Genomic DNA, 25592 nt, shown 5'->3' with positions numbered 1-25592 from the left:
AAAGCAGAGTCGTTATTGCCCTCACGTTCACACGAATAGGACATTATGCTTTATGCAATCATTTTATATATTATCATACTTTCTGATCTCGTTACACCTATTTAAATATACAGTCATTACATTACATATTTATTTAGCCATTTATCTGCGTTCCTTTGAACCAATGGTGCACACAGGCCTCATGAAACAAACTGCACGATTAAAATGTTTGAATGTAATTGAAGAAAACAAAAATATCAAAAAATTTTAGAAAGGAAAATTTGTCAAAAAATTACCACATTTGTTGATGCCAAGCGTTTCAACCATTTCACATCAATAAATAAAATGCTGCTAAACATTAAAATACCCTTAAATTTATGTTGTAATAATTATTCATTCATTGATAATATTGGATTCGTTGGATTGTATCGGAGAATAGTTAAGGCGCCTAGATAAATGTATATATTATATATACATTTATATGGAGCTGCAGGTCCCCAGAGAGACTTGCACGGGAATCGAACCAGGGCCCTCCGGTCAGTAATCCAACGCTCTACCCCTGGAATTTCGCGACCCGAATATATATATGTTTTGGGATTTTATTTAGATATATATACATATATATATATATATATATATATATGATTATACATATATATATGTATAATCATATATATATATACATATATATATATATATGTATATATATATATATACACATATATATAATCCCAAAATAAATATGGGTGTTTTCATTGTAAAATGTATCACCTCGATGGTTATAATTCTTTTACATTTTGTTAATAAACCTTTACACAATCAGTAGCCGAACACGGCCAATTACATGGAAAGTAGAATTAGCAGAGAGAGAGAGAGAAAAGACAAAAGGCAAAAAAATCTGAGCTGTATTTTTATAAAAATGTTGCCTCTTTATTATGACTTTCAATTTTGCAATAGTATAAATAGAAGTATTGGCAGTAATCCGAAAGAATAATTGTGACAGCGTGGAACTCATCATTTCTTTCAACTTAAAAGTTTTCCCTCAAATAATGGAAACATTTGCATCGATAAAAATACACATTTATGAAGGGGCGCAATCACCCTCATGTACTCCATTTCAGTATGACCTTCATTAAGTAACGAGGAAAATCATCGCCAGAGAGCTCTTTTACCGCCTCGTGCGGGATGACTTCGGCCTTTGATATGGCACGCAGTCCCTACGCCTTCGCTTCGCCGAGTCTTTGCTCTTAGTCACCGACCTGAAGTACAGCAAACGCGTGAGCATCGAGACGACCGTCGGCATCTGCTTTTCTCCGCCCAAGGTCTCGTAATCAACTGCCACCCTCTGGCACACGAAAGTGAGGATGGTGAGCAAGTGGTGCTTACTTCCGTTGTCCCGCAACTGTTGGCATAGACACTGAATGAACCAGGAGCCTTTCTTGACATCCCTCACGGACGTGAACCCTAGAGTTTTCCAGAAGTAGGAAGGAAAAATTATGCGCCTGTGATTTCTTTCGCGTTCCTTCAAAGCTTTGCGAGGCATGCTTTTTAATTAAGCAGCGGACAAGGATATTAAGTCAGTGGACACGGATATTAAGTACTTATGGGCAACGCATTTTGTGATGGAACTACAAAATGTAAGAATTAATGACAAAAACTTGCTGCTTGCTTTCAATTGCAGATGCACCTCGTCTTTAACGGGCTTCTCTATTCCTCGATTTATGTAGGGTCGTATGCTATGCGACTTTTGACTTCTACCTAGCTAATTTGAACTTTAAATCCACGAGTGTTTGAAATATAAAAATTAACATTTCCACTCAAAAAAAGAATACAAGCCATTGAATAAGGTCATATTTGCAAGTTTTTCACTCGCCGATAGTTTGAAAAAAATGGAACGCTTTAATTTAATTATTTTCACATACCATTCTTCTGCTTCCCTTCGGAAAGCATTATATTTTTAATAATTGATGTTCTATACATTTCAGTTGGCAATGGTTTACTTCAGTTGGCGATGGCTCCAATCTACGCCTATCATCCTGCTTCAATGGCCACGTTACAAATCACACTCCATATCTAGAATTTGACGAACCTTTTCTCAAGATCCTTAATGTCCCTGTCATTAAATCTCTCCTCCTTGTGAAGTCTTCTTTGCTCAACGCATTTATTTTTCCTATGTCCCTACTTCTTTGGACAGTTTGGTCAAAAACACTCCCGAGATACGTGAACTGTTCCACCTACTCATATTTTTGCCCTCCTATTTTAACATTTAACTTAGCCTTTCTCTTTCTGGAATACCACAAAACCTTTGTTTTACCCGTATTTATTCTCATCCCATATCTATCACACTGACTTTTCAATGCAATCAGTGAGTCTGCAACCCCCGACTGACTGACAAACTAAAGCTCGATCATCAGCAAACCTGATTTTACGATTTCCCCTCCGACTTTCATTCCTACCTCCAGTTCTTTCCATGCTTCTTTAATCATTTCCTCCTCATGTACGTTAAACAGCAAAGGTGATAAGGGGCAACCCTGCCTTAACACCTCTTCTTATACTGCCTTTCCAGTACCTCAATCCCTTACTCGCACCTGAGCAGTCTGAGACATGTACAGGTTGCGAATTAGCCTCCTGTCCCTCCAATCTATTCCTATTTTCTGCAATATACTTGAATACGTCCTGATTGTATTCTATATTTCTCTCGATTAGTGACCTCATTACTTCAATGGCATTACGTGTGCGTCTCCCCTTTCTGAACCTAAACTGATCATTCACTAAGTAATCATTGCCTCTGCTCTCTATCCTTCCGTTGATGATCCTGATAACCACTTTAGCTACGTGCAAAATCAAACATATTAATATTCTGTCTTGAAAGGGGACAGAAATTAATACAGACAAAACCAAATTATGAAAAATCAAAGAAAGGAAAGAAAAGAGCCATGAAAGAAAAGGAGGCGCGGGCGGTTAGCAGCGGATGTGTGTATTTCCGTCACGAGTCAAGGTAAAGAATCACTGCAAAACCTGGTTCTACCTTCTCTCAGACTCACTCTTGAGTCATAGGTAGCAAGAGTGAAGCGGTATGACTTCAGCAGTCTACAAGTCTTGTATTTCCGTAAGATGAAGGGCGGGCTGAAAGGGAGGGGGCAGTAAAATTGAAGCAGGACAAGTATTTACTATAAATTATCCTCGCATGGTGTTTTCAATTGGTTCAAGGCAATCCTTCATCATTGTTTCAACCAAAGTCCTTCAACTTCTGCACTCAGCTTCCCGTGTTCATCCTCTTCAATTTTAGGTAGTTATACACAGCCGCTATTTTATTCCCCGAATGACAAGTGCCCTCGGAAATGGTATGAATTCATATCCGTTCCCAAATCTGTTTCTAATCGCAATATTTGACGTCAGCAAAAGCAGTAAAATACAAAATACTGATGTTTGCCCTGAAGTAGGTATCATAGAAAATAGTTCTGGATGTTTCTTCAAAAGCTAGACCCGGTGACAACCCTATGTGGCATATACCTGTATTCCCCAAAAGGACGTTTTGTAGGATGCCCATACCTTCTTATAAGCCAGAGACCTCGAGAACAGACGTTACACAGCAAATCCCAGGGGCGAAATGAAGTTAATTGAGTAGAGTTAGCGTGAAGTGAGATGAGTTGGAATTGAAAAAACCCTTACCATGAGCCGAAGAAAAGGCCAGAAGTATATCCGAGCATGCGGGTATTTTGTAGCTGCCTGATTTGTGGTCCTTATACTTGATTTTACTAGCTTTCTTGAATGATCTTCCCACAAGTGACCCTGGATCCTGTTTGCTTCCTCTGCAAGCCTGCGACATGAAAGAGAAATTCTTAGGGTCTCGCATGAACACTCGGATATAACAAGCAGTTCGAAGGGAAAGATAGTCCTGGAACTCTCGGCGTCGTTCTAGCATTTAAAAAGTATTTAAAAAGCGACCAAAGTAAATTTGATGTCAAACAGATTGAAACTCTTTGTAACCGTCCTTTTGTCCTGTCGAATAAAACCAGACATTTGGCCACTTTAGAGGTACCCCAATTAGTACGATTGTACCATCATCACACTTTATCCTAAACTGATTAGGCTCCTGGCTGGAGTAGTATTTTTAATACCCTGCAAACTACCGCTAGGGTGTGTGATAAGGGCTGATTACACACCAGAGTAATTTGACTCGAATATTTTTACCCCTACTGCGATCGGACGTTATTCTGATCTCTTATCGTTCGCTGGAAAAATGACATCTTAACTCTATCTGTTCAGCATTTAATCTCTCTAATTTTACTGACATGATCTCTTTTAAAGTGGTACGATGAGGGTAATAATACATTTTCAACATCATTGCTAAAGATACATCCTTCCAATGTATGCAAGAGATTGAATCTATAATTTACTCTTCGCTCCATGAGCAAATTCCAGCCTAGCTTTGCTAATAATTTTGATACCCTACTCAGTTTATCACAACAACGTTTTCCGAACATAAATCCTCTGCGCTGCACGCCATCCAATTCTGTAATCAATCAAACTCAATGAGGATCCCAATAATCTTAGCAGAACATTCTAAATCAGGCCTAACCAGTGAAAGATAAAACAAAATTTTCTCTAATATTGTCACCACATTTACCCAATACTTTTCTAATAAAATCGTAATTATTTGTTAGCTTGTTCACATATTCCTCGTGGGGAGGTCGTGAGTCCTACTATTAACGAAAGTCGCCAGGGGACCCAAAACTTTACGCCCCATCCGACGAAGAGCGTACTCACTTGGAGAGCTCTCCAAGTATGGATCGAGATGTCACTGAAAAATCCGGCCACCACTGGGTTTCGAACCCGGCCCCTCGGGATGAGAAGCCAATAAATCAGCCATCGCAGCATCCCGATCCCCCTCCTAGTCGGAATAAATCATTTCGACTTGATACGACTGAGGTGAATAAGAGGGCCAAAACAATGTTTGAATCAGACTAAATCCATTAACCGGGGAAAATAAAATAATTTTATGATACTCCATGTGCATACTTTATGTGCATTGCTCGAACTGCGACTTCAATTCAACGTAATTTCCTTCTCCTAGTAATTAAATTTATATTGTTTGGATTTGCTTGAAGTTTATCAGCTGAAGCCACGTTGGAGAAAGTAAGAGTCAGAGCTCTCTAACCCACTAGTTGAGTAAAATACGAATACTACTCCTTTTTCTCAACATAGAGTAATTTGATGAATCAAGCCCTCGGAAAGGATTTTGTTTAAAAATACTCACTTGAACAAAAAAGAGCTTGGGCTTCCCAGCCAAACTTTTACATTTGTCAGCGGTAAAGGGACTCCACAGATCGGAGACTTCAAAACTGAGGTCGGCTGCAGCGAGTTCGCCGTTTTTATGTCCATGTGTCATGACCACCACACAGAGGCAGTCGGCATCGGAGTGATCCTCGCAAGCAACTAGAAGAGAATATCGATTAGATTAAGTGAAATTCAAGAAATGATAACGCAATATTAGACATGTTACCTTGCCCATTTGCTGTATACCCGTGAATACAAATGCCGACGCTTATTTTTGTTAATCAAAATGTAAAACACGAAAGAGTCCCACAAAATATTTGTGAAATATTTTTGTAACTTTAAACAGTTATGAGCTGAGAATAAATTATTATTTGCTTCTGTTGGAATTAAGTTATTTAATGTAGACAGATTTGTGGTACCTTGCTGAAGAACAGCCTTCAGAGCATCCGAAGCCAGATCGTTGTACGTCTCAACGTCAAATCCGAGATAAGAAAGGGTATCAGATAAGTTTTCTACGTCTTTAGGCGAACCGATTCTAATGTGGTAACGATTGTTTTTAAATTTGAAGAAATTGAAGATCAATGCTTTCCCACGACGAGGATGAAGCATGTTATATTCACCGTCATGTTTTCGAGGTGAGCTATTCCCAAAACTCGTTTCGTATTCGAAATTATCATCATACCCCTCGTCACTTTCGTCATCATCAGACCTATTTTGAGGAATTATTTGACATCAAGATGGATTGTAAATACGGATTCAGACGAATGGGGAACTTAACATATGTTTTCGATGTGTACCAGTGAAATGCATATTAAAATTGTACAATTAAGAAACGATCATTGAAAACATTTTAGATTAGTTACCAATCGTCCATGATTCCAAGTTCCTCAGAGATTAACCATCATCTACAAGTTCCTCCGCATTTTTACAGAACCAATAAATTTTCTCCGCAGTAACTTGGGCTAATCCCAACGATGTCTACGCAATTGTATAAAATAGTTCATTCGTTTTCCCCTCAAATGCTGCAATGTTCAAAATTTTTCTTGTTTTCACCGTAAATTTGCAAAACAATTTCTTAATTAATTTCATTTTTCGGTTGCCAATAACACTAAAAATCAACAAAACTATTGGTGGAGTAGTTTCCATCGTGCAAGTTTTCGCGGCGAAAACAATTATAAAAAATTTTAACCTGAGTAATAAAAACACCGTTAAATACATAATATCCTTTTAACGAACGAAGATTATAATTGAGCCTTTGTGGTAATATAACTATGTAAATATTAACCATCTCATTCAATTAAAAGGGTATAACGCACACAAAATTCTCACGTTCTAGCTTTTAGATTATTAAATACAGTTATTAAAAAAATTATAGAAAATATGTTTCCAATTGTTCCCGGCTCAACTTTGTGGAAATTCATGTTAATTAAATGAAGAATACAATGTATCTTTCCACTGTCCTCTCAAGGACAGTGGAAAGATACATTGTATTCTTCATTTAATTAAAATATCTTTTACAAAATTACGGCAATGTGCCGTAATTTAAGCGTATCGCGCATACATTTGCACGAATAAAATTAATATAGCGCCTAAAATGATTAGGTATATCTAACTACTAATAAATAGTACTGTGCTTCTGCCTAGAACTAAATACTTACGCATTTAAATGTCAATGTCATTATCGGTCCTACCCGAATATGTAACTCTTTTTTTAAGGCAATGTGCCCAGAAACAAAGGCTTGCTTTTCCTAAATATTCTGTAAAGAGTGAACAATAAGATATATTTTATATGACATTTCGTTCATACGACTCATATCCATAAAATAGAATTAATATACTTTTTCTTCGTCAAACGCTTTCAATTCGAAGATACATCCTCCCTCGATACACCGAAAGCCAGCGTCGGCGAATCTCATGGAGCGATTGTCCATCTTCCATTGCGCGTTTTCGCTAGTCTAAACGCGATTTTCCCTTGAGGAACAGTTCACGATTGTACATCGAGGACCCTACTCCTGTGAATATAGACATTAGCGTAAGGATTAGGGCTCTGTTGGGATCTGTAGCGTTTACTACGTGGCTATCGCTATAAAAACGTTCACATGTAAATTTGAAGAATGGAGATAGCGGACTCGAGGTCCATCGTTTTCATTACAATTAAGAATGCCGGCCGCGAATATCCCATTTGTCCGAAAACCTCACTTTCAATGGAAAAAAACCACAATCATTAAAAACCATAAAATTCTGCAGTAATTGTGGCAATGGACGATAGATGAAATGCTCATGAGTGGAAGAGGGGGGAACTTCCTTCTATGCTGCAGACCCAAGGTCGCATCCTAACTGTTACACTTTATGTTCTTTCACTCACACAAAAATATGTCTCAGATATTTTCACCAAACGTGTACCTATGTACTTTGCCGGTGGTGTTCACTCCTTCCGAAAGGCCTTTGAGAAAAAATTGTCCATGCCCTTGTCAGGTATGCACTTAGGCAATATCTTATTATATGTATTTATATCACCCTCTAAGGAAAAGGTAAGTGACACCTAGTGCCTTGATCTCATTACCTACTTTTCACACTATGATAATCCTGCACAAGAGTAGAAATTAGTAAAACAATATTCATTGTTAAATTAGCCTGAGTTTAACTCAGGTTTATATATATATATATATATATATATATATATATATATATATATATATATATATATATATATATATATATAATGTATAACACTTAGCACTAGTGGACACAGACAAAAACACAGAAACACACAAAAAAGAGACTCACTATTTTTCGAATTTTCGGTGGTCGTTGCCACCTTTATCAAGGAAGAGAGGGACAGAACTGAAGGGAATACGAGGGCTGGAACGATGGATGGAAGGGGAAGGTGGGGAGAGAATTCCAAAGGGGCGGGTTTGGAGGGGCAGCGTTAGAAGGGTGGGGAAAATGTAGAAGGTGATGGGGGTGGAAGGGGGATGAAAATATAATTAGAGCAGGGTAATTAGTGCCTAATATTGATTCCTGGCCAGTTCCAGGACTCCAAGAGCCAGATGAAGGATATCAATTAAGGAAGAGTTTTTGCATGAGGCTCGGTGGTTGTTGATTCTGATATTGAGGGGTGTCGTGGTCTGCCCAATATAATAGGCAGGGCAAAGTTGGCACAAGTTTCTGAAGTGCCAAGCCGAGCCTCATGCAAAAACTCTTCCTTAATTGATATGCTCCCTATCCCCAAACATGCCTCCGAACACAACACTCCCTTTGATAAATGCTATAGTGTATCCATCATAGCATCCCTCCCACCCTCTGATCCTCCTCTGAAACTGAAAACATTAGAGCAATCCTTCATCTGGCTCTTGGAGTCCTGGAATTGGCCAGGAATCAATATTAGGCACTAATTACCCTGCTCTAATTATATTTTCATCCCCCTTCCACCCCCATCACCTTCTACATTTTCCCCACCCTTCTAACGCTGCCCCTCCAAACCCATCCCTTCGGAATTCTCTCCCCACCTTCCCCTTCCATCCATTGCTCCAGCCCTCGTATTCCCTTCAGTTCTGCCCCTCTCTTCCTTGATAAAGGTGGCAACGACCACCGAAAATTCGAAAAATAGTGAGTCTCTTTTTTGTGTGTTTCTGTGTTTTTGTCTGTGTCCACTAGTGCTAAGTGTTATACATTATTATTTACGTCCGTGAGACTTTCAAAAAGTGTTATATATATATATATATATATATATATATATATATATATATATATATATATATATATATATATATATATATATATATATATATATATATGTACACATATAATGTTCTGGGGATTGACAATTATTAGTAGTTGTTTTTTAATTTTCCATGAATATTAATATTCTTCCAGTCAATGCTAATAGTCTTTTGCATCCAAAAAAAACTTGCCTTAATGTCAGTCTAAATAAAATAATTAAGAGGTTGAGGTAATAAGATGAAGATGATAATATTCACAAATGAGAATGCATTTTATCCACCCCTTTTTGTTAATCGCCAAGGTGAGGGAGGAGTTTCCACTGCCCAAAACCTTTGTCCCATTGGTACCAAGTGTAATTTCAAAGCAGTCCAAAGGGACTGCTGCTGTTTACTCAAAACAATGTCCATGTTGCATAGGCACAGATTCCTTCTTCTTGGATGATGATTAACAGATACAGAGCTTATAAATACAGTTTTATGTCATGATGCCAATCAAGAACTGTTTGTGATTGCCAAGAGGTATAGATTCCTCATTAGCACTATTGATTAAAAATAAAAATGAAGAAACCCATGGTGTATGGCTTTTAGATGATCTTATCTGTCAATTGACAAATATGTACTAATTTCCAAAGATGTACGGGTAATTTTAAAGTCCAAATCATCACAAAGGAACATCATGTTTTATAAGAAAAGATTAAAATCAGTAATAAATATAGCAGCTATTGTTAATATAATAATTTAAGATATCCAGTGTAGCTTGAAGATTATTATAACAATTTCATGAAATTTTTGTTCCCCAACCTTCACCTCCGTACCTATAACTTCTAAACTTGACCTACTAATCATTTTGCCATCATTTTCTTGGTCATCCCAATTTTCTACTCCCATCTTGTTGGTCAGTCAGAATCCTCTTTACTGCACTCATGCTCAACAATTTTCAAACCCACTAATTTGCCCACAATTGATTTTCAGGACTACATATTCTGATGGATATTTTATTAGCTGAGTGGGTTTTCTTGCATAATTCATTCAGATCTTTCAGAATTCATTCTCCTGAACTTCATACAAGTATCTTTCTTAATATATCTATTTTTTCCTCCTCAGAAGTTCCTCGCCCAGTTCAATGAGTGTTGATTTTTCCACTCTATATGTAAATATTAGATATTTTCACTGTACATATGTATATAAGGTGCAAAACAGCTTCATAAATAATGAATTTATTGATTCACTCAACAGCCTTAATTTAAACACAATTTTTAAAGCATAACAATAACTGTTGTCTTTATTTCATCCCTGGTAAACTTTTTTGTAGGTCATTATAAACCCTAAGTAGTTGCATTATTTACTGTTTTTGAACATTTATCTCTTATCCTTACATTATGAGACTCAATGCTTTCTGTCTTCTCGTACCCGCCATATATACTTGGCCTTCTTTGTATGCAATTGAACGCCTGCTGTCTGCTACAATTTTTAATTTATATTCAAGTTGATACCTTATTTTATTGCGAGATCTGGCATATACCAATGTTGGATGGAGTTACTAGAAAGACTCCTGGAAACTATGAGATTCAGTTAACTGGGTCATGTAAAATACCCTGGTGCAGGAAAGGCAAGGCTTCTATGGTGATGTCCCAAAATCCTTGTCAAGCAAAAGCAATAGTGGCAGCATAGAAGACACAAAGGAGGACCAAATACTTCAGGGTTTGGAATACCAAACCTTGGAATGCCAAATACCATCAGGGCTTGGAATGTTAGGATTACATTTAGGGCAGGAAAATTAGAAAATAGAAATCTAGAGATGGATGGAGAAAATATAGGCATTTTAGGGCTGTGCAAGGTGAGATGAAAGGATGACAGGGATTACTGGAGTGACAGTTATAGGGTCATATACAGCACAGGAGAAGAGAGCCAAAGAGGAGGAGCTGGCATTGTGGAAATAATACCTATATTGTATAAAAGTGTATGAAGAAGTGTGGTCAACATAGAATGAGCAACAGGGAGAATATTACTAGTAGAGATAAAAGCAGAACCAACAAACTTGGTCATTCTCTCAACATTCTCTCCTCTATCACAGTTTTCAACATCCCACTGCAGATCAATATGCCCATCGTCCATTTCTCCAAGCTTCATATTTTTCTCCTAACAATCCCCTCTCCTTGCCCACCATACCTTGCACTCCCTCATTTGTTTTCCTTTCTGTCCGTTTCATCTTCTCCATACCCAAATTTCAAAAGCCTCCAATCTAAGTCCATCTTCCTGCTTCAGTGACCATGTTTCTGCACCATATATAATCACATCAATATGAAAGTTTAAGCGAGACTTTTCTTAATATCCCTACTCAAGGCTCATATCAACTCCCTCCTCCTTGTGAAAGCTTCTTTGCCTAATGCATTTTTTCTTATTACGTCGCTATTGCTTTGACCATTTTGGTCCAAGACACTTCCAAGATACCTTAACTCTTCTACCAGTGGGGATCGAGATTGGTACAGTGGCTATCATAATGGCTTCCCACCCAGAGGGCTCGGGTTCAAATCCCGGCAGTGTTGAATATTTTTCAGAGGTATCTCGATCCCTACTTGAGGTGCTTTGTCGAGGGCACTTTGAGTGAGTGCACTGTCCGTCGGATGGGACATTAAGACGCAGACCCCTTGGTGCCTTTCGTAAAGAGTAGGCTAATGCCGATGCCAGGTTTCTCTCCACCCTTCATCCTTTCCTGTCCATTCCCTATGGTACAAATGACCTCAGCAGTCGGTCGCCTCCCCTAAATACTACTACTACTGTTCCACCAGCTCAATTTTTTGCCCTTCTATTTTAACATTTAGCTTAGCTTTCCTCTTCCTAGAAAACTGCATTATCTTTGTTTTACATTGACTCTCATCCCTTATCTATTGCACTGATTTTCATTGCATTCAGCAATGTTTGCAACCCCTTTGCTTACTGAGAAGCTAATACTTGGTCCTCAGCAAATATGATTTTATGAATTCTCCACCAACTTTCATTCCTATCCCGTTCTTGCCTCAACCATTTCTTCCACAAGCCTGTTGAACAGCACAGGTGATATTGGACAACCCTGCCTTACACCTCTTCCTAACACTGCCCATCTGGTCTCTTCACGCCCCACTCATACCTGAGCAGTCTGACACATGAACAGGTTGCGGTTCACTCTCCTATCCCACCAATGTGCCCCTATCTTCTGTAATATATTCATCAATTCCACCGAATTCAATCTATCAAACCTTTCAAAAGTATGAAATAGACATAAACATCCTGATTGTGATCTATGTTCCCCTCTATTAGTGACCTCAATAATGCAGTAGCATCACGCGTGCCTCCCCCCTTCCTAAATGCAAACTGATCATCTCCTAAGTAATGAATTGCTCTCTAGGATACAGTTTATGACTATCCCATAGGTACTTTTAAAATTTATTTTAAAACATTCCTATAACAATACACACAAACATTTCTCAAAAAGTAAAAGAATGTGAATATCAACTAATGCAATCTATACATCCGAAGAACAAGAGCAATCCCATTGGAGAATCAGAATTATTTCGACTTTTCTGTTTGAGAAAATAACAGGAATGAACAAAAATTATATTTCACATGCCTACCTATTCAACTCCACGATATTCATTAATTGCTTTATCTACCATTAGCCGCTTTAGCATTGTTTCATCGCAAAATAAAAAATATACATCAATATCGTTAGTATACACAAGATGGAAACAAAGGTTCTTTATATTACATAGGGATATTTTACAAAAAACAATTTAGACTTTTCTTTGCATAATGTACATAATTGATCCATATAGTTCAAAGGTTTAAAAAGCAAGCATGCTTTAAGAATACGCTTGAAATTATTTAAAGAGATGCTTTCAAATCTGGAGGAAGCCTGCTAAAAAAATTGGCTCCTTGGTGGTATATTCCCTCACCATTCAAATTAGAAGATCTTGCCTCAATTGGTATGTCAAGTATGATGATGGATATTCAATTGTTCCCGGCTCAGCTTTGTGGAAATTCATTTCAATTAAATGAAGAATACTTTAATTAAATGATGGATATTTATTCGCATAAATTCATGTTATCCTTAACAAATACAATCAGACTGTATGCATACAAAACAGCCTTTGGCATAATTTACAGTTCATGAAAATGAGGCCTGCAGGAATGCCTGCAAGGTAAGTTTTAAATAGCTATTATGACATTTTCGGCAGCACTTAACAAATATTTTTACTACAGCTTTAGCCACCCCATGCCATGATAATCGAGATAGAAAATTTGAATGATAAAGGTAATTTAGGATATTCAATCTAGAAATAAAAACAAATATCACAACTGAATGAGAGTTAAATTAAGTTTAGATTTTAAATTGTCGATATATAAGGACCATTTTAGTGATGATTCAATATGAACACCCAAGAAATACAATTCCTCTCTGGCTAATGGGGACGAACTCAGTCTCCAACAACATGTCTGGTCAATGGGGACGAATGCAGTCTGCAACAAGTTATCTGCTTTGGTGCATACAATTTGAAATACATCTAAACAAAAAGACAACAGTGTCGCATGGATGAAAAATGAGGCCAGGAGAAATTCGTAAACTTTCGAGCCAAAGCGAAGTTGGTATCAATTAGAAATATTTATTTTCGTACATCACACATGACACTTTACATTAATTAACTTCCGAAATTTCAAATGTACCCCGCAATTGATGATTACCGCGCCTTAAATAATCCAGTACTTAAAATAAAAATGAAGCGAAATTCACTTAAACAAGCAAAAAACGAATTGCAATACTTGAATCACAGGAGCGAAATCTCTACTAGTGTATTCATAGACATAGATTAGTGGGTAGAGAGCAAAGCAAGATTGCACGATGAAGTATGAATTTTCACATTTCGGTTTTCGAAGCTCCAGTTTCGGAGAGGATGTGTTAATTTAAATTCTCGAAGATAACGAGGGATAATAGCTTTTACCTTGTAGACGCAGGGTTAATTTTTCGTAATGTCGGAGGGTATATTAAGATCTTCAATTTCTATTTACTTGTCTACGCTCGTGCTCTTTTTAATGAAGTGAGTACCGTTCCCTTAATCGGGGACAAAATAAGGTCTCGCAGAGCACTCCTGCAGTTGAACGGTGTTGAAACGGAACCCAATTATGCTCTACAAAGAAGCACGGCTTTGGAGTTTGTCATGCATATAAGTAACTATTTATACATTTGAAAATGCAGTGCGGTAGCCCTTCGCCCATATCTTCCACGGCACCTGAAATGATGAATGAACACTTTGATAAGTGGTTGTCAAATGTGTCGTACACTTATCAAAAGTTAATGCCTCTTCAACAAGTAGAAACTATAGTGGCACTTGTAAAGATGAGCTGCCCTGAACAGAGGTTTGTTCTAGAAAGGGAGATCTCCCAGTTTTTACATCAAGACATTCTAGTCTCACTCCCTAGAGAACTACAAGAATTGATATGCGACTATGTTGACGTTCAGTCCTTACTCACAGCTTGTTGCGTTAGTAAAAAATGGAATGTGTAAGTATACTTTTAATGAGTTCCCAATTGGGGTTGTCTTCGGGCGCATTCTAATATTCTTAAACCTAAATTACAGAATAGTGTCGTCCCTCGGGAATGTATGGAAAAACAAAGGTAATAGTTTGGGTATAGGCCGTGTTGACAATGGAGAAATAGACTGGAAAAAGGAATGTTTGAATGCATTAAGAGTTATTGATGGCATGCGTAATGGCTTAGCTTTCCAACATCGAGAGTTTCCTGCCACTGGCCTAACCCTGGATCATGTCACTGGTCTTCATTATTCGGATGGATTGCTAGTTGGAAGTAAGTAAGAGAGTAAAGTAAGTTATCACTTCAAAATATTGCCTAACAGAATTATGGGATAATGAAACCATATTATGACTTAGGTGACACACCTGACTATACATTACCCGTCTTTTAAACATTCGTCATATATCTTTATGTAGTATGAAACGTTTGTGAAAATCTTGATTCACAAACATTGAGCTTCCTTATCATTTCTGTGTAACAATTTTAAAATTATTCATATTGAAGCAGTGTATCGGCGTTCGTGAAGTTATTATCGTGAAAATGAATATTAATTTTGCCAGAGTGATCCTAGGAAATCCTGTGTTTTGCCTATTCACCATGGAATATATAAAGGCCTTTGCGGAATTTAAAAAATAAGTCACTTGCAGCATGAAATGGGAACCATAGAAGTTATCAATTAAGTTCCTCCGACCTATAACTAATTCACTAATGCCTCTCAAGAGACTGATGGTGTTGGCCAGATGCGAAACCAAGGATGGTATATTACCATCCTTGAAGAGAAGTTCACCTGTCTCACACATTGCTACTGCGAGCTTAATTGATAGCATGGTCTGGTTGACTATGATAACATGTCATTGAAATTCACTACAAATGAAGTTAGAATGTGGCAAGGTATTCTGTGGTGCCTATTTTGCTGGAATATGGTAGTTTTCAAAGCACCGCCGAAGAAAGCTAAACTGATCAACAGTTGGCAAAACTGACAATTAACTCCTATATGTGAGAAATAAAAAAGTAGAAATGATTCAAGTTCCCCTAATCATTTGATAAGTGATAAAACTTTTTAAAATTCCTGATTGCTTCAATAACGTAACATAAAATCTGTGTAAAGATGTATATTGTAAAAGAAACATATTTTGAAAAGTAAAATGACTCTGTCTCCTAGTTTGGCCTTCCCGTGAATGGTATTCTCTAAATTGCCACTGAATCTATGCGAGTAGACAATAGAACATCCGAAACTAAATTGATAACCTGATTGCTTCTCTGTGATCACCATCATCACATGCCTTCAATTTGAGGATTCGTTTACTTAAGTTCTTTAATCTATCCTGTTATCCAGGATTCTCTTCATTCCCTCACAGTTCTTTGCACTGGCACCCATTATCACATGTTCTCTTCTTCTTTGACCTCTTTCTGAAGATTTTTCCCTTGCAAGGTTTCATCTATGGCCATCAGTAAACTATTATGCCTCAACAGTTTGTCTTCTGTGTATGATAACTCCATACATTTCTCTTTTCCTACTTGTGGAAGTACTTCCTTTGTTACTCAGTCTATTCAAATTATTTTTATCATTCTTATGTATTGTTACATTTTTCTGTCACTTTGAATCTCCGATACTTGGCTGATTATATTGTCCATATCTCACCATAAATCCACAGAAAAGTAAATTACATGGAGTTTTAATGAAATGATCTCTCTGTAGGTATTAGCATAGACATTTGCCATTGGTTGTTTCTTCTGATGGCCTTCTGAGCCAATCCTGTTCTGCTTATGTTTTCCCTCTTGGTTCTCCCAACACTAATGGTCTTGCCCAATGCATATTCTCCCATTTGTTCCAGTGCATCTTATCTGGGTACCACCTTCCCCCTTTTACTATGCATCATGACATTAATTCTGTGCATATTTATCATAAGGTCTCACTTTGTCATCCTCTTCTCAATACAGACTAGTATTTTTTCAAGTCTTTCTCCTCAGCAAACATAGCCATCATGTTCATAAATCTAAGTATACTTACCTTCCTCCATACGCATACTTCAGTTCCACCGTTTATCAACCCCTTGATCTGATTTTTTAATGTACTCATGAAAATTGGGGGTTCTAATAACTGCTCTGATTTGCTCTTTTACTTGAGCTGCTTCCCTGCACTCACCACTTTCAACTCTTCCCAATTGTTCTCTACATAAGAGACCAAGTGGCAGGATCAGTCTCCCATTATCATAGTTCCCCTTAATTTCTTTAAGGATAGATCTCATTGTATTCCAGGCCACACTCTCAAAAACTTTCCCTTGATCCACAAATGCATTAAGAGTTTGTTGATCTACCTGTATCCTCTTTTCAGTGATGAGTCAGACAGTAAAAAGAGCTTTTCTTGTTCCCTTGCTTCTTCTAACTCCAAAATGGTACTTACTGAACTACTTTTACACTTTCTTCTCTATTCTTTAATGGAACATTCTTGCTATAATCTTTGATGCATGGGTCATCAAAATTAAGTTTTCAACATTTTCTTTTTATGTACATGGGCAATTATGTTTTTCTTTGTGCATCAGTATTTCATCTCTCTAAGGCATACCATGTTGAATATCCATCAGAGTCTTGTTTCCCAAGTTGTTTGTTCCGAAGCTGTTACCGATACTTGGTTTGCGCTTATTGCAGTGTCAAAGTCAGATCAAAGGCTGTACTCTCCTCTTACATTATTCTTAACAGAATCCTTTCCTTTGTTTTTTTTGGGATGCTATTTGTTTCCATTTCATTTAATTAAATACTGAAAATGCTAATTAAGGAAAACTTGTTTTTTATATTTTTCAAATTTGAAATGAGTCTGAAACACTTTTTCAACTGATAGCCTCAACAGGAAAGTAGCCATTTGCACAGCGCATTTTAATTCTGTTATATTTAATTTCAGGTGCAGAGGACCAAGTGGGTATTTGGAGAACAACTGATTATGAACTTGTGGCAATATTTTCAGCCCCTTACCGAGTTTCATGTCTCCGATTAAACCTTTCAACATTAATCCTTGGGCACACAAATGGATGTGCCACAGCTTGGTGTGTCAAGACTGACAGAATACATAGTTCACCAGCTAATGACTGGTGTAGGGCAGATATGACCAAAGAGTTCAGAGGTCATACAGGGGTGGTAATGTCTGTCAGTGCTTGTACCAAGTTGGACTTGTTAGTGAGTGGTTCCACTGATTTCACTGCCAAATTATGGAGCATTAAAAGTGGCGCACTTATAAAGACATTATTAGGGCAGACTCATTGGATTATCCAAGTTTCTCTGTTTTCACAGTATGACAAAACGGGGGCTCATGAAAGGGGATCAAACAGACTGATTACAAAAACTAGAGATAGCATTCACTTGTACACTTGGTCAAAACATTCTTCCAGTGTTGATGATGTCAACTTTGCATCAATGGAGACCTCAAAGAAAATTATTTCACTCCACCCAGTTGGTAACTTTGTGACTTCCGGGTGTCATATTGTGGGGAAAAGTTTGGTTTTTGTTCGACAGACACTGGCTCAAGGGCGTGATGGGCAAGCAGACATAGTCTTCCATGATACAGAGAGGTTGGAGTGTAATAAGAAAATTGGTGTTAAATTGAAAATAAGAAAACTGCTGGCAGTTGGAAAAGTCTTCGCTCTTGTCTTGCAACCATGGATTCAGCAGCAGCATTTTAACTTGACTGTGATAAACATCTCTAATGGTGAAATTGTTGGAGGGTGCTACGTCCCACACTCAAGGTAATGAAAGTTTTTGAACTTACATTATGGTTGCATTCATCATTTATCGGATGGTTATTGGATGTAAAATTATTAATTTTAATTGTAATTGCTAGCTATCAAAATGCTCATCACCTAATTTTAAAATAATGCAGTTATTCATGCACAAATTTGGAGCAAAATCTCATAGTAATTTGAAGTTGTTTTGCAAGAGAGGAATCCAGCAAAGCACTGACTAAAAGCCATCCTTGTTCTCATACAAGATTATTCCTTTCCGTGCAAATCCTTGCAGGAACCATAATTAGCATGTCTCCATTTTGTTGACCATTTATAATAGAGAGCATGTAGATATACACCTCCTTGTAAAATAGTCCTTCCTCCTGCCGTTGACATAAATATCAGTGGCACCAACTCACCCACTATCACATAAGGCACATGTATCAAGATATTGTGAGAGGTCGGTATCAAAATAATGCTATTTTATCCCAAGAATTTCCTGCCCTAAGTAGCAAATGACTTTACTGCATCCCAGTTTTAAGTTATTATTTTAGGTTTTTTAAGTTATATTTTATTTTACACAGTATTTAAGTTATACCATCCAACTAAACTGAAACATATCAGAGATCACTAAGTAACCAATATGAAGTTCAGTTGCACAATAATTTCATTGCACTCGGTTTAAAGATTTCATGAATCGAAAATTGCAACACAAGACTTGATTTTCAAATCAAACCATAAAAAATGCAAAGGTGGAAGTCAACTTGTCTCGCCAATGTTCTGGGCCAAAATGGTCGAAGTGGTAGACACAGGAGAATTGCTTAGGTAAAGAAGCTTTCATAAGGAGGGAATTGATGACATGGGCATTGAGTAAGGGTGTAGATAAAAGGCTTGTCAAAACCCTGATATGGAGCATGGTTTTGTACAGAATGGAAACGACAATGAAGCAAGAGGATAGGCATACATGGGAGGCTTTTGAAATGTGTGGAGATGGATGGAGAAGGTGAAATGGACAGAAAAGAAAACAAATAGGGTGGAGCTGGATATGGTGGTGCAGGAGAGTGAATTGCTGGGAGAAATCCAAAGGAGATAGGAAAGATGGATGCAGAGCATTTGGATTCACAATGGGATGTTGAAAACTGTGATAGAGGGAAGAACATTAGGAAAGGAGGAAGGATTAGGAATGGAATAGGCATGTTGGACAGAATGAAGAAAGTACCCTGAATTGAAGACAAGCTTTAATGTAGTGTGTCAGTGTAGTGTGTCTCTGTGTGTGTTGTGGGAGAGGCAGGGGCATTATCGTTGTACTGGTGTGTAGCCTGTAACCGCATGAAGCTGTTTTAAAATATGCTCTACTTGTGGAAAAGGCAATTTTTGATGGCTTGAAAGAGCAATGTTTTCACTGGGAAAATTATACATGTTGCCATACCCCTTTGATCTTAGTGGAATAAGGAACAAGAATGTCAAGTGCTCCAAGCGCCCCTGCTCCATTAAGTGAATTCTTTTTAAACTATGAAGTATGCAACGATCCCATTTTTATTTGCAACACATTTTGTCAAACAGGATTTCCATAGATTTTACTGTGGGAACCAACTTTCATTGCTAAGTAATTTTAAGCTGAAGACAATTTGAAATGAAAATTATTCTTACTATTACACTAAGGCTGTGCATGCACAGATATTCTACTTACACCGTTCGTTAATTATAAGAAAATTTTTCAATGATGGGGAATCACCTGGGCCCATTACAGCTCATAGATTTCCCAAGATAAGTGAATATTTGCAAATTTGATGTCTTCATTCAGTATTATGCTTCAATGCATCAAATGTTGAATTAAATGACTTATGCTGTGATCTTACCCAACTCTCCTAGCAGAAAATACAAAATATCCTTTTCGTATTATTAATCAATCTACCTGTTAAGGTAGGTTTTGGTTGACACAATTACCAAATATCTTGTTTCTTCTAACAAAACACAAACCAACATCCTACTCTACAAAAAGCCCCTCTTCATCCCCTTCTGTCCGAATCCCTGTGCTATTTCTGCCCCTTCCACCTTTATCCAACATTCTCCCATCTATAAGCCTTCAATATCTGACTGCCAATCAATAAACCCTTTTTCTCTGCCTTCTCATGATTTTTCCCAAAAATCCCCTCTCCTCGGCCACCATACACCCTTCATTTGTTTTCCTTTCGGCCCACTTCACCCTCTCCACGCCCACATTTAAAAAACCTCCAATCTACGCCTATCCTCTTCATTGGCCATATTTCCGTGCCATACACAATCACACTCCATATCAAAGTTTCAACAAGTCTTTTCTCAACATCCTTACTCAATGTCCCTGTCATCAATTCCCTCCTTGTGAAAGCTCCTTTGCCAAATGCAATTCTTCTCCTGACATTCCCACTACTCGGACCATTTTGGCCCAGAACACTTAATGTGGGAGATATGTTAACTGTTCCACCTACTCTAGTTTTTGCCCTCTCATTTTAATGTTTAACTAGGGCTTTCTTTTTGTGGAAAACCACTTAACCTTTATTTTACACCCATTTATTGTCATCCCATATCTGTCGCACTGAATTTCCAATTCACTCAGCAATGTTTGCAACCCCTTGGCTGACTGACAAAATAAAGCTTGGCCATCAGTGAACTGATTTTACAAAGCAGAGCAAGCAATTCTGTTAAGAGCACTAGATTATTTAATGGCATACTAATGCAGGAAGGGTTTTGACAAGAAGACACATGAGGTTGTGGAAGTGCATGCAATTGAGTAAAACTAATTTTACCCTGGATGCAGAGGGTGGTAAATGGAATTTTTGTTATCCCGTATTGTCCATGGGAAGAATGAGTCCTTGAGTCTGCTAGTTCTGGTGTCTATTTCCGAAATTAGCTATACATGATCCAAGCAACCGATGTATGTTGGAGTGCAAATAATTTGTAAGACCTCGCCGCTGAAACATGCCGACCTGAATTTTTTTAAAAAGTTCAACCTGGCATTGAATAGCCTTTCTGCTAATGGTTCCCACCCCAACTCCAGAGGTATTTCAGTATCGCTTTTCATTCTATCGTGAATTTTTAAAAAAACAGGCTGCCTGGCATTGAACCTTCTTAATTGTCTGAATGAGGCCTTTTTCAGTCAGATCCCATACCCTAGACGCATATTCTAAATGAGGTCTGACAAGTGTGTGGTAGCAATAATCCTTCACTTCTGTCAACAATGCATCTAATAAATCCCAATTTTTCACATACTTGCCTGCAGATGTCACATATTTGGGTCCTCCAAGTTAAGTATTTAGTGATCATTACTCCTAGGTATTTTATGGCATCAACTACTTCTAGGTCAACTCCACTGATTTGTAAACATCCAGTTGACCTTTTGAGTAAATTTACCACTTACATTTATTCAGGTTGAATGGCAATCCCCATTTTGAACACTATTTGGTAATGCAATCTAGATCGTGTTAGAATTAATCGATTCTCATCCCTAGACATCTCCCGATGAATCAGTGTCATCCACAAATACCTTATCTTACTTTTCATTTCATGGTTCAAATCGTTAACAAAAACCAAGAAAAGCAATAGCCCAATTACCCTTCCCTGAGATACTCCCGAGGTGCGTATTACTCTGTAATTATCATTCCAGTAAGCCCCGCTATCCATCAAGTCATGTTGCATAACCTGAAATATTATATTTTCTCTGGCTTTATATTATCTAATTTTCCTGTCCGCAGCCATGTCCAAACATTCTCAGTTCCTACTACAAGTAATTCTACCCACTTCTGTGCTGGTGTCTGTTTTTCTTTGCATTATTTTGATATTCAAGTCAATTACATTTTAACAACTCATTATTTTACCAGCTGAAAAGGACAATAACAAACCCATGCTAAACCCTGCATTCTCCTTTCCAGTTCTGCCACGCCTGACCTGGCTCAGATAACCATTGGTAATGTATCATGGTGCGATGGGCTCACCTTCTTGCGACCTAATGAAATTGTGGTTGGTTTAGGGCTTCCATTTGGTGTAATACATATTGTAACATGGCAAGATCTTAGATTACGTGTTGAATAAATATATTGTGACTGTAGAAGTATCTTGCATTTCACTGGAACCACCGAGTAATTATTCAAATTGAAATAAAACAAGGACTTTGAATGTTTTACAGCATTTATTATTGATAGGCTACAAAAGTATTACTTCTGTGCTTGGGCCTTCCTCATCTGTGTCAAAATATTGCTTAGTTCCTCACGCTTCCTCTTGGCACGAATGTGGGTTCCCAACTGAAATTCAAAAGACAATTGTATAAAATTGCTAATTCATGTAATTCATACACTAATTTCAGAAACTGATATAAAAATTTATTAATTACCCTTCTCTTTAAGAACTTAAGGGCCCTCTTATCCTTGGAAACCTTCAGCAATTCCATAGCACGCTTCTCATATGGAGCATGACCACACACTTCTCTGATCAAGTCCCTCACGAACTTGGTATGTTTCGTTTGCCTCTGAAAATATCAAATTTTTGAGTTACATGATGTTAATTTACTCTAATGCTATCAGAGTGTACAACTACTTTACTATTTTTATTCAGTTTTTCTAATGACTGACATAGATTCACCACTACATGAAGTAACATTCATTTTAAATATTTATAAGTGAGAAATCCTTTTTCCTTCACGGCATGACAAACCAAAAGTATACATCTACTATTACGCAAGTACTCTGAAGGCTGGCAGAGAGAACTGAAGAAGGAAAAACAGTATTCAGCAACCAGCAGTCTGATATATCCCTAGTTATTTACCTACCACCATCCTTAACCTGCCTTAAATAGGTAGGTTACCTATTAATTGAATTAACCAAAATGATAGGTTTTCAAAAAACAATAATAGGTTAAAGATTCCTGAAATGGAATTACTGGCTAAGGTATAGATATGGAAAGTATTTCAGACTAAAAATTGAAAATATTGACTACTGCTAATGGATTTTACGATGAGCTTAAAATTGCTGTTATTTCTTATTTTTGATGAAATTATTTTTCTATGAGGCTGCTCCTCTAGAGGGGAGGATATCAATATTTGAGGTAAAATGAGTTGGTAAGAGACAGTGGGAGGTGGAAGATATTTTAATAGCAACATGCATCCTTGCTGAATCACTCCCTGTAAATTGGTTTGACTATACAAGGGATTGAGAGAATTATGAACACATGGTAATATTTATCAAAGCAAATGTTCCAGAATGCAGCATGTGAGATAACCCGGGAGGCAAAAAAAGGAGGAATGATTTCAGGACAGTCTTTTGAAATTGAGGAACGTGGTACTTGACAAATTAAAAGCCATGCAGAAAATTTGCTAACACAGAAATAACTTCATTGGGGACCCATACCTTAAAAAAGTGGTAAGCAAACTATATATGAATTCACTGAAGTTTCTAATTAAGTTACAAGATCAAGGATGATACCAATTGAAGTTTAATGAAAAATAAGTATTACAATCTAGGAAGGTTAATTACTCTGTAAACCAAAAAATACTTCAAAATTCACCATCTGGCATTCAACAAAAACAAGGCTGCCTTCCAACAATACCAATCGTGTACCTAATACAATAGCTAACTTTAGAAATAAATATAAATTACGTAAGGAAACGGCTACCTTCTGCACTTCCACCAGTAATTTATAAGAATTGCCAACGGGTAAAATCACCGTAAAGAATAAGCACCCTACATGTGAGTCTGGTGAAAGTAAGATATGATGCAACACACAAGTGCCAGCACTAGATAAGGTAACATGCCTTGATAAAAGCAAATTAATACTTTTATTTACACAATATGCAAGGGTCAGGATGTTACATGGATTTATTACAGGAAGGAGGATTAGTGGGTGTTGACAAAACTAAAATACTGATGCTACAATGCTGAGGGGCCTCACTAGCAGAGAAGAATGAGTGAATGCCCCCAAGTTTTTTACCTAAAGAATCACAAAGTGAGACAGTCATCATTCTATTAGTATTCTTCCGGTTAAGGAAGGTTTTCGGCGGACAGAACCTTAAGAATTGTACAACATTATCCTATGTATCAGCAGCTTACAAAACCACTATAAAATGAACAATTCAACAATGTCCGCCATCCATTGATCCACTAACACTAAAATTACCTTACCTAGGATACAAGGCACCCAAACAATTACATGTATTACTTTTAACATGACGGAGTTATTAACAATTTTAAACAAAACTTGGCACTCCAAGAAGTGAAGAGGCCAATTGCTCCTATGATCGATGCTACTTAAATGTTAACACATTAAGTCTTGAAAAACTCAATGAATAATTAAAGTTTTTCCCAGATTTAATGACGTCACTATTTAACTACTTCGAATTTAGTAGAAATCAACGCAATAACAGACGTACACAATGAAGAAATGATGTACTAATTGCGAAATAAACATGACATTTTCACAAACGATTGGAAACAGGGTACCATTGGCTACGTGACGCTTACCTGCTACAGATATAACCTTCCTATTATCCAGTCTACGGTAAAATTTTGGATAGCACTAACATCCTTAAACAAAGAAATTTCTGTACTTATGGAATTTACCCACTAATAAAATTGCGAGAATAAATTACTACTTCTTCGTGCACCGCAGACTGAAAAATTGAAACAATATTTGGGCGGGGGTATAAAAGCTGAGGAAGGGTTATTCGGCTATATGGTGCTGTGGCTAAATTAATGCATTTACTCCACTATATTGGGTAACCTACTATATACAATCTACTTCACTTGATCAAACTTACTCCCTTTAGTCTGGATGGTCGAAGCTTATGCTTTTTGTCTTGTTTATTTTTCCCAATTACGATCTTCGTAGTCTTGTGGCCCTTGTTGAGCCCAACACACATTTCATACCTAGGAGCCATGCTAGAATTAATAGAAGCAAAAATTAGAGAGCTTCAATTTTAAAAATATTACAGTTGCTAAGACAAACAGGCGGATTTTATCTGAGTATTACTTAAAGAGTACATAATAATTACACATATATCTCCTATATTTATCGACCAAACCATAGAAATAAACTCGATATTACCTATATAATAACTTATATTATCCGATGGATCGTTATTAAGAAAATACAAAGGGATAAAATTCTTTCACTTACACGTGATATCTCTTCGCATACGTCAGGCAGGAGAATCTTGTATTTCCGGAAATATCCGATATTTAGCGATGCGTTTTTGTTTGCGACTTGAAATATTACACTGGTTCTTTCAATGATAGCATTTGAATGCCTTTTAACGCTTATAAATAAATTTATAATAATTTACACTTGAATTAGTTTTAAATTACTT

General features: G+C 37.2%; 3 protein-coding genes across 4 annotated transcripts; 1 reads left to right on the top strand and 2 right to left on the bottom strand.

The window, feature by feature from the left end:
- Window positions 1-1147: 1147 nt before the first annotated feature.
- On the bottom strand, window positions 1148-9869 carry LOC139695472 (caspase-1-like). Its single transcript, XM_071594258.1, has 4 exons — window positions 9797-9869; window positions 5240-5418; window positions 3652-3799; window positions 1148-1443 (listed from the first exon to the last, which is right to left on the bottom strand). Exons 1-4 carry the CDS (start codon window positions 9867-9869, stop codon window positions 1148-1150), a joined length of 696 nt encoding a protein of 231 aa, XP_071450359.1.
- Window positions 9870-13779: 3910 nt separating this feature from the next.
- Window positions 13780-22415, top strand: LOC139695290 (F-box/WD repeat-containing protein 2-like). The gene is made up of 4 exons (XM_071593986.1): window positions 13780-14516; window positions 14593-14819; window positions 17446-18283; window positions 22168-22415. Exons 1-4 carry the CDS (start codon window positions 14206-14208, stop codon window positions 22325-22327), a joined length of 1536 nt encoding a protein of 511 aa, XP_071450087.1. The 5' UTR covers window positions 13780-14205; the 3' UTR covers window positions 22328-22415.
- RpL36 (ribosomal protein L36) lies at window positions 22406-25475 on the bottom strand. Of its 2 annotated transcripts, none has more exons than XM_071593987.1 (4): window positions 25403-25475; window positions 25044-25164; window positions 22626-22760; window positions 22406-22536 (listed from the first exon to the last, which is right to left on the bottom strand). In XM_071593987.1, the coding sequence occupies exons 2-4, from the start codon at window positions 25161-25163 to the stop codon at window positions 22450-22452; spliced, it is 342 nt and encodes a 113-aa protein (XP_071450088.1). In that variant the 5' UTR covers window position 25164; window positions 25403-25475; the 3' UTR covers window positions 22406-22449. The 2 variants fall into 2 exon arrangements, with proteins under 2 accessions (XP_071450088.1, XP_071450090.1); XM_071593989.1 differs by having other exon boundaries at window positions 25331-25412.
- Window positions 25476-25592: the final 117 nt, after the last annotated feature.

This window comes from Hetaerina americana, unplaced genomic scaffold, assembly GCF_022747635.1.
Source record: "Hetaerina americana unplaced genomic scaffold, ioHetAmer1.1.p SCAF_6, whole genome shotgun sequence".
NCBI classification, from domain to species: domain Eukaryota; kingdom Metazoa; phylum Arthropoda; class Insecta; order Odonata; family Calopterygidae; genus Hetaerina; species Hetaerina americana.
The sequence above is the reverse complement of the archived record's forward strand: the minus strand, read 5'-3'. Positions and strand labels throughout refer to the sequence as shown.

Coding starts and splice junctions, on each gene's coding strand:
- LOC139695472 (XM_071594258.1), bottom strand. CDS start 9,869: ATGGGAGTAGAAAATTGGGATGACCAAGAAAATGATGGCAAAATGATT. Junction 3,800..5,239: donor CCAAGCTCTTTTTTGTTCAA/GTGAGTATTTTT, acceptor TTCATGTCGCAG/GCTTGCAGAGGAAGCAAACA. Junction 1,444..3,651: donor GGCCTTTTCTTCGGCTCATG/GTAAGGGTTTTT, acceptor GGAAAACTCTAG/GGTTCACGTCCGTGAGGGAT.
- LOC139695290 (XM_071593986.1), top strand. CDS start 14,206: ATGCAGTGCGGTAGCCCTTCGCCCATATCTTCCACGGCACCTGAAATG. Junction 14,517..14,592: donor GTTAGTAAAAAATGGAATGT/GTAAGTATACTT, acceptor CCTAAATTACAG/AATAGTGTCGTCCCTCGGGA. Junction 18,284..22,167: donor TGCTACGTCCCACACTCAAG/GTAATGAAAGTT, acceptor TCTCCTTTCCAG/TTCTGCCACGCCTGACCTGG.
- RpL36 (XM_071593987.1), bottom strand. CDS start 25,163: ATGGCTCCTAGGTATGAAATGTGTGTTGGGCTCAACAAGGGCCACAAG. Junction 22,761..25,043: donor GACCATCCAGACTAAAGGGA/GTAAGTTTGATC, acceptor TGATATTTTCAG/AGGCAAACGAAACATACCAA. Junction 22,537..22,625: donor TTAAGTTCTTAAAGAGAAGG/GTAATTAATAAA, acceptor TTTGAATTTCAG/TTGGGAACCCACATTCGTGC.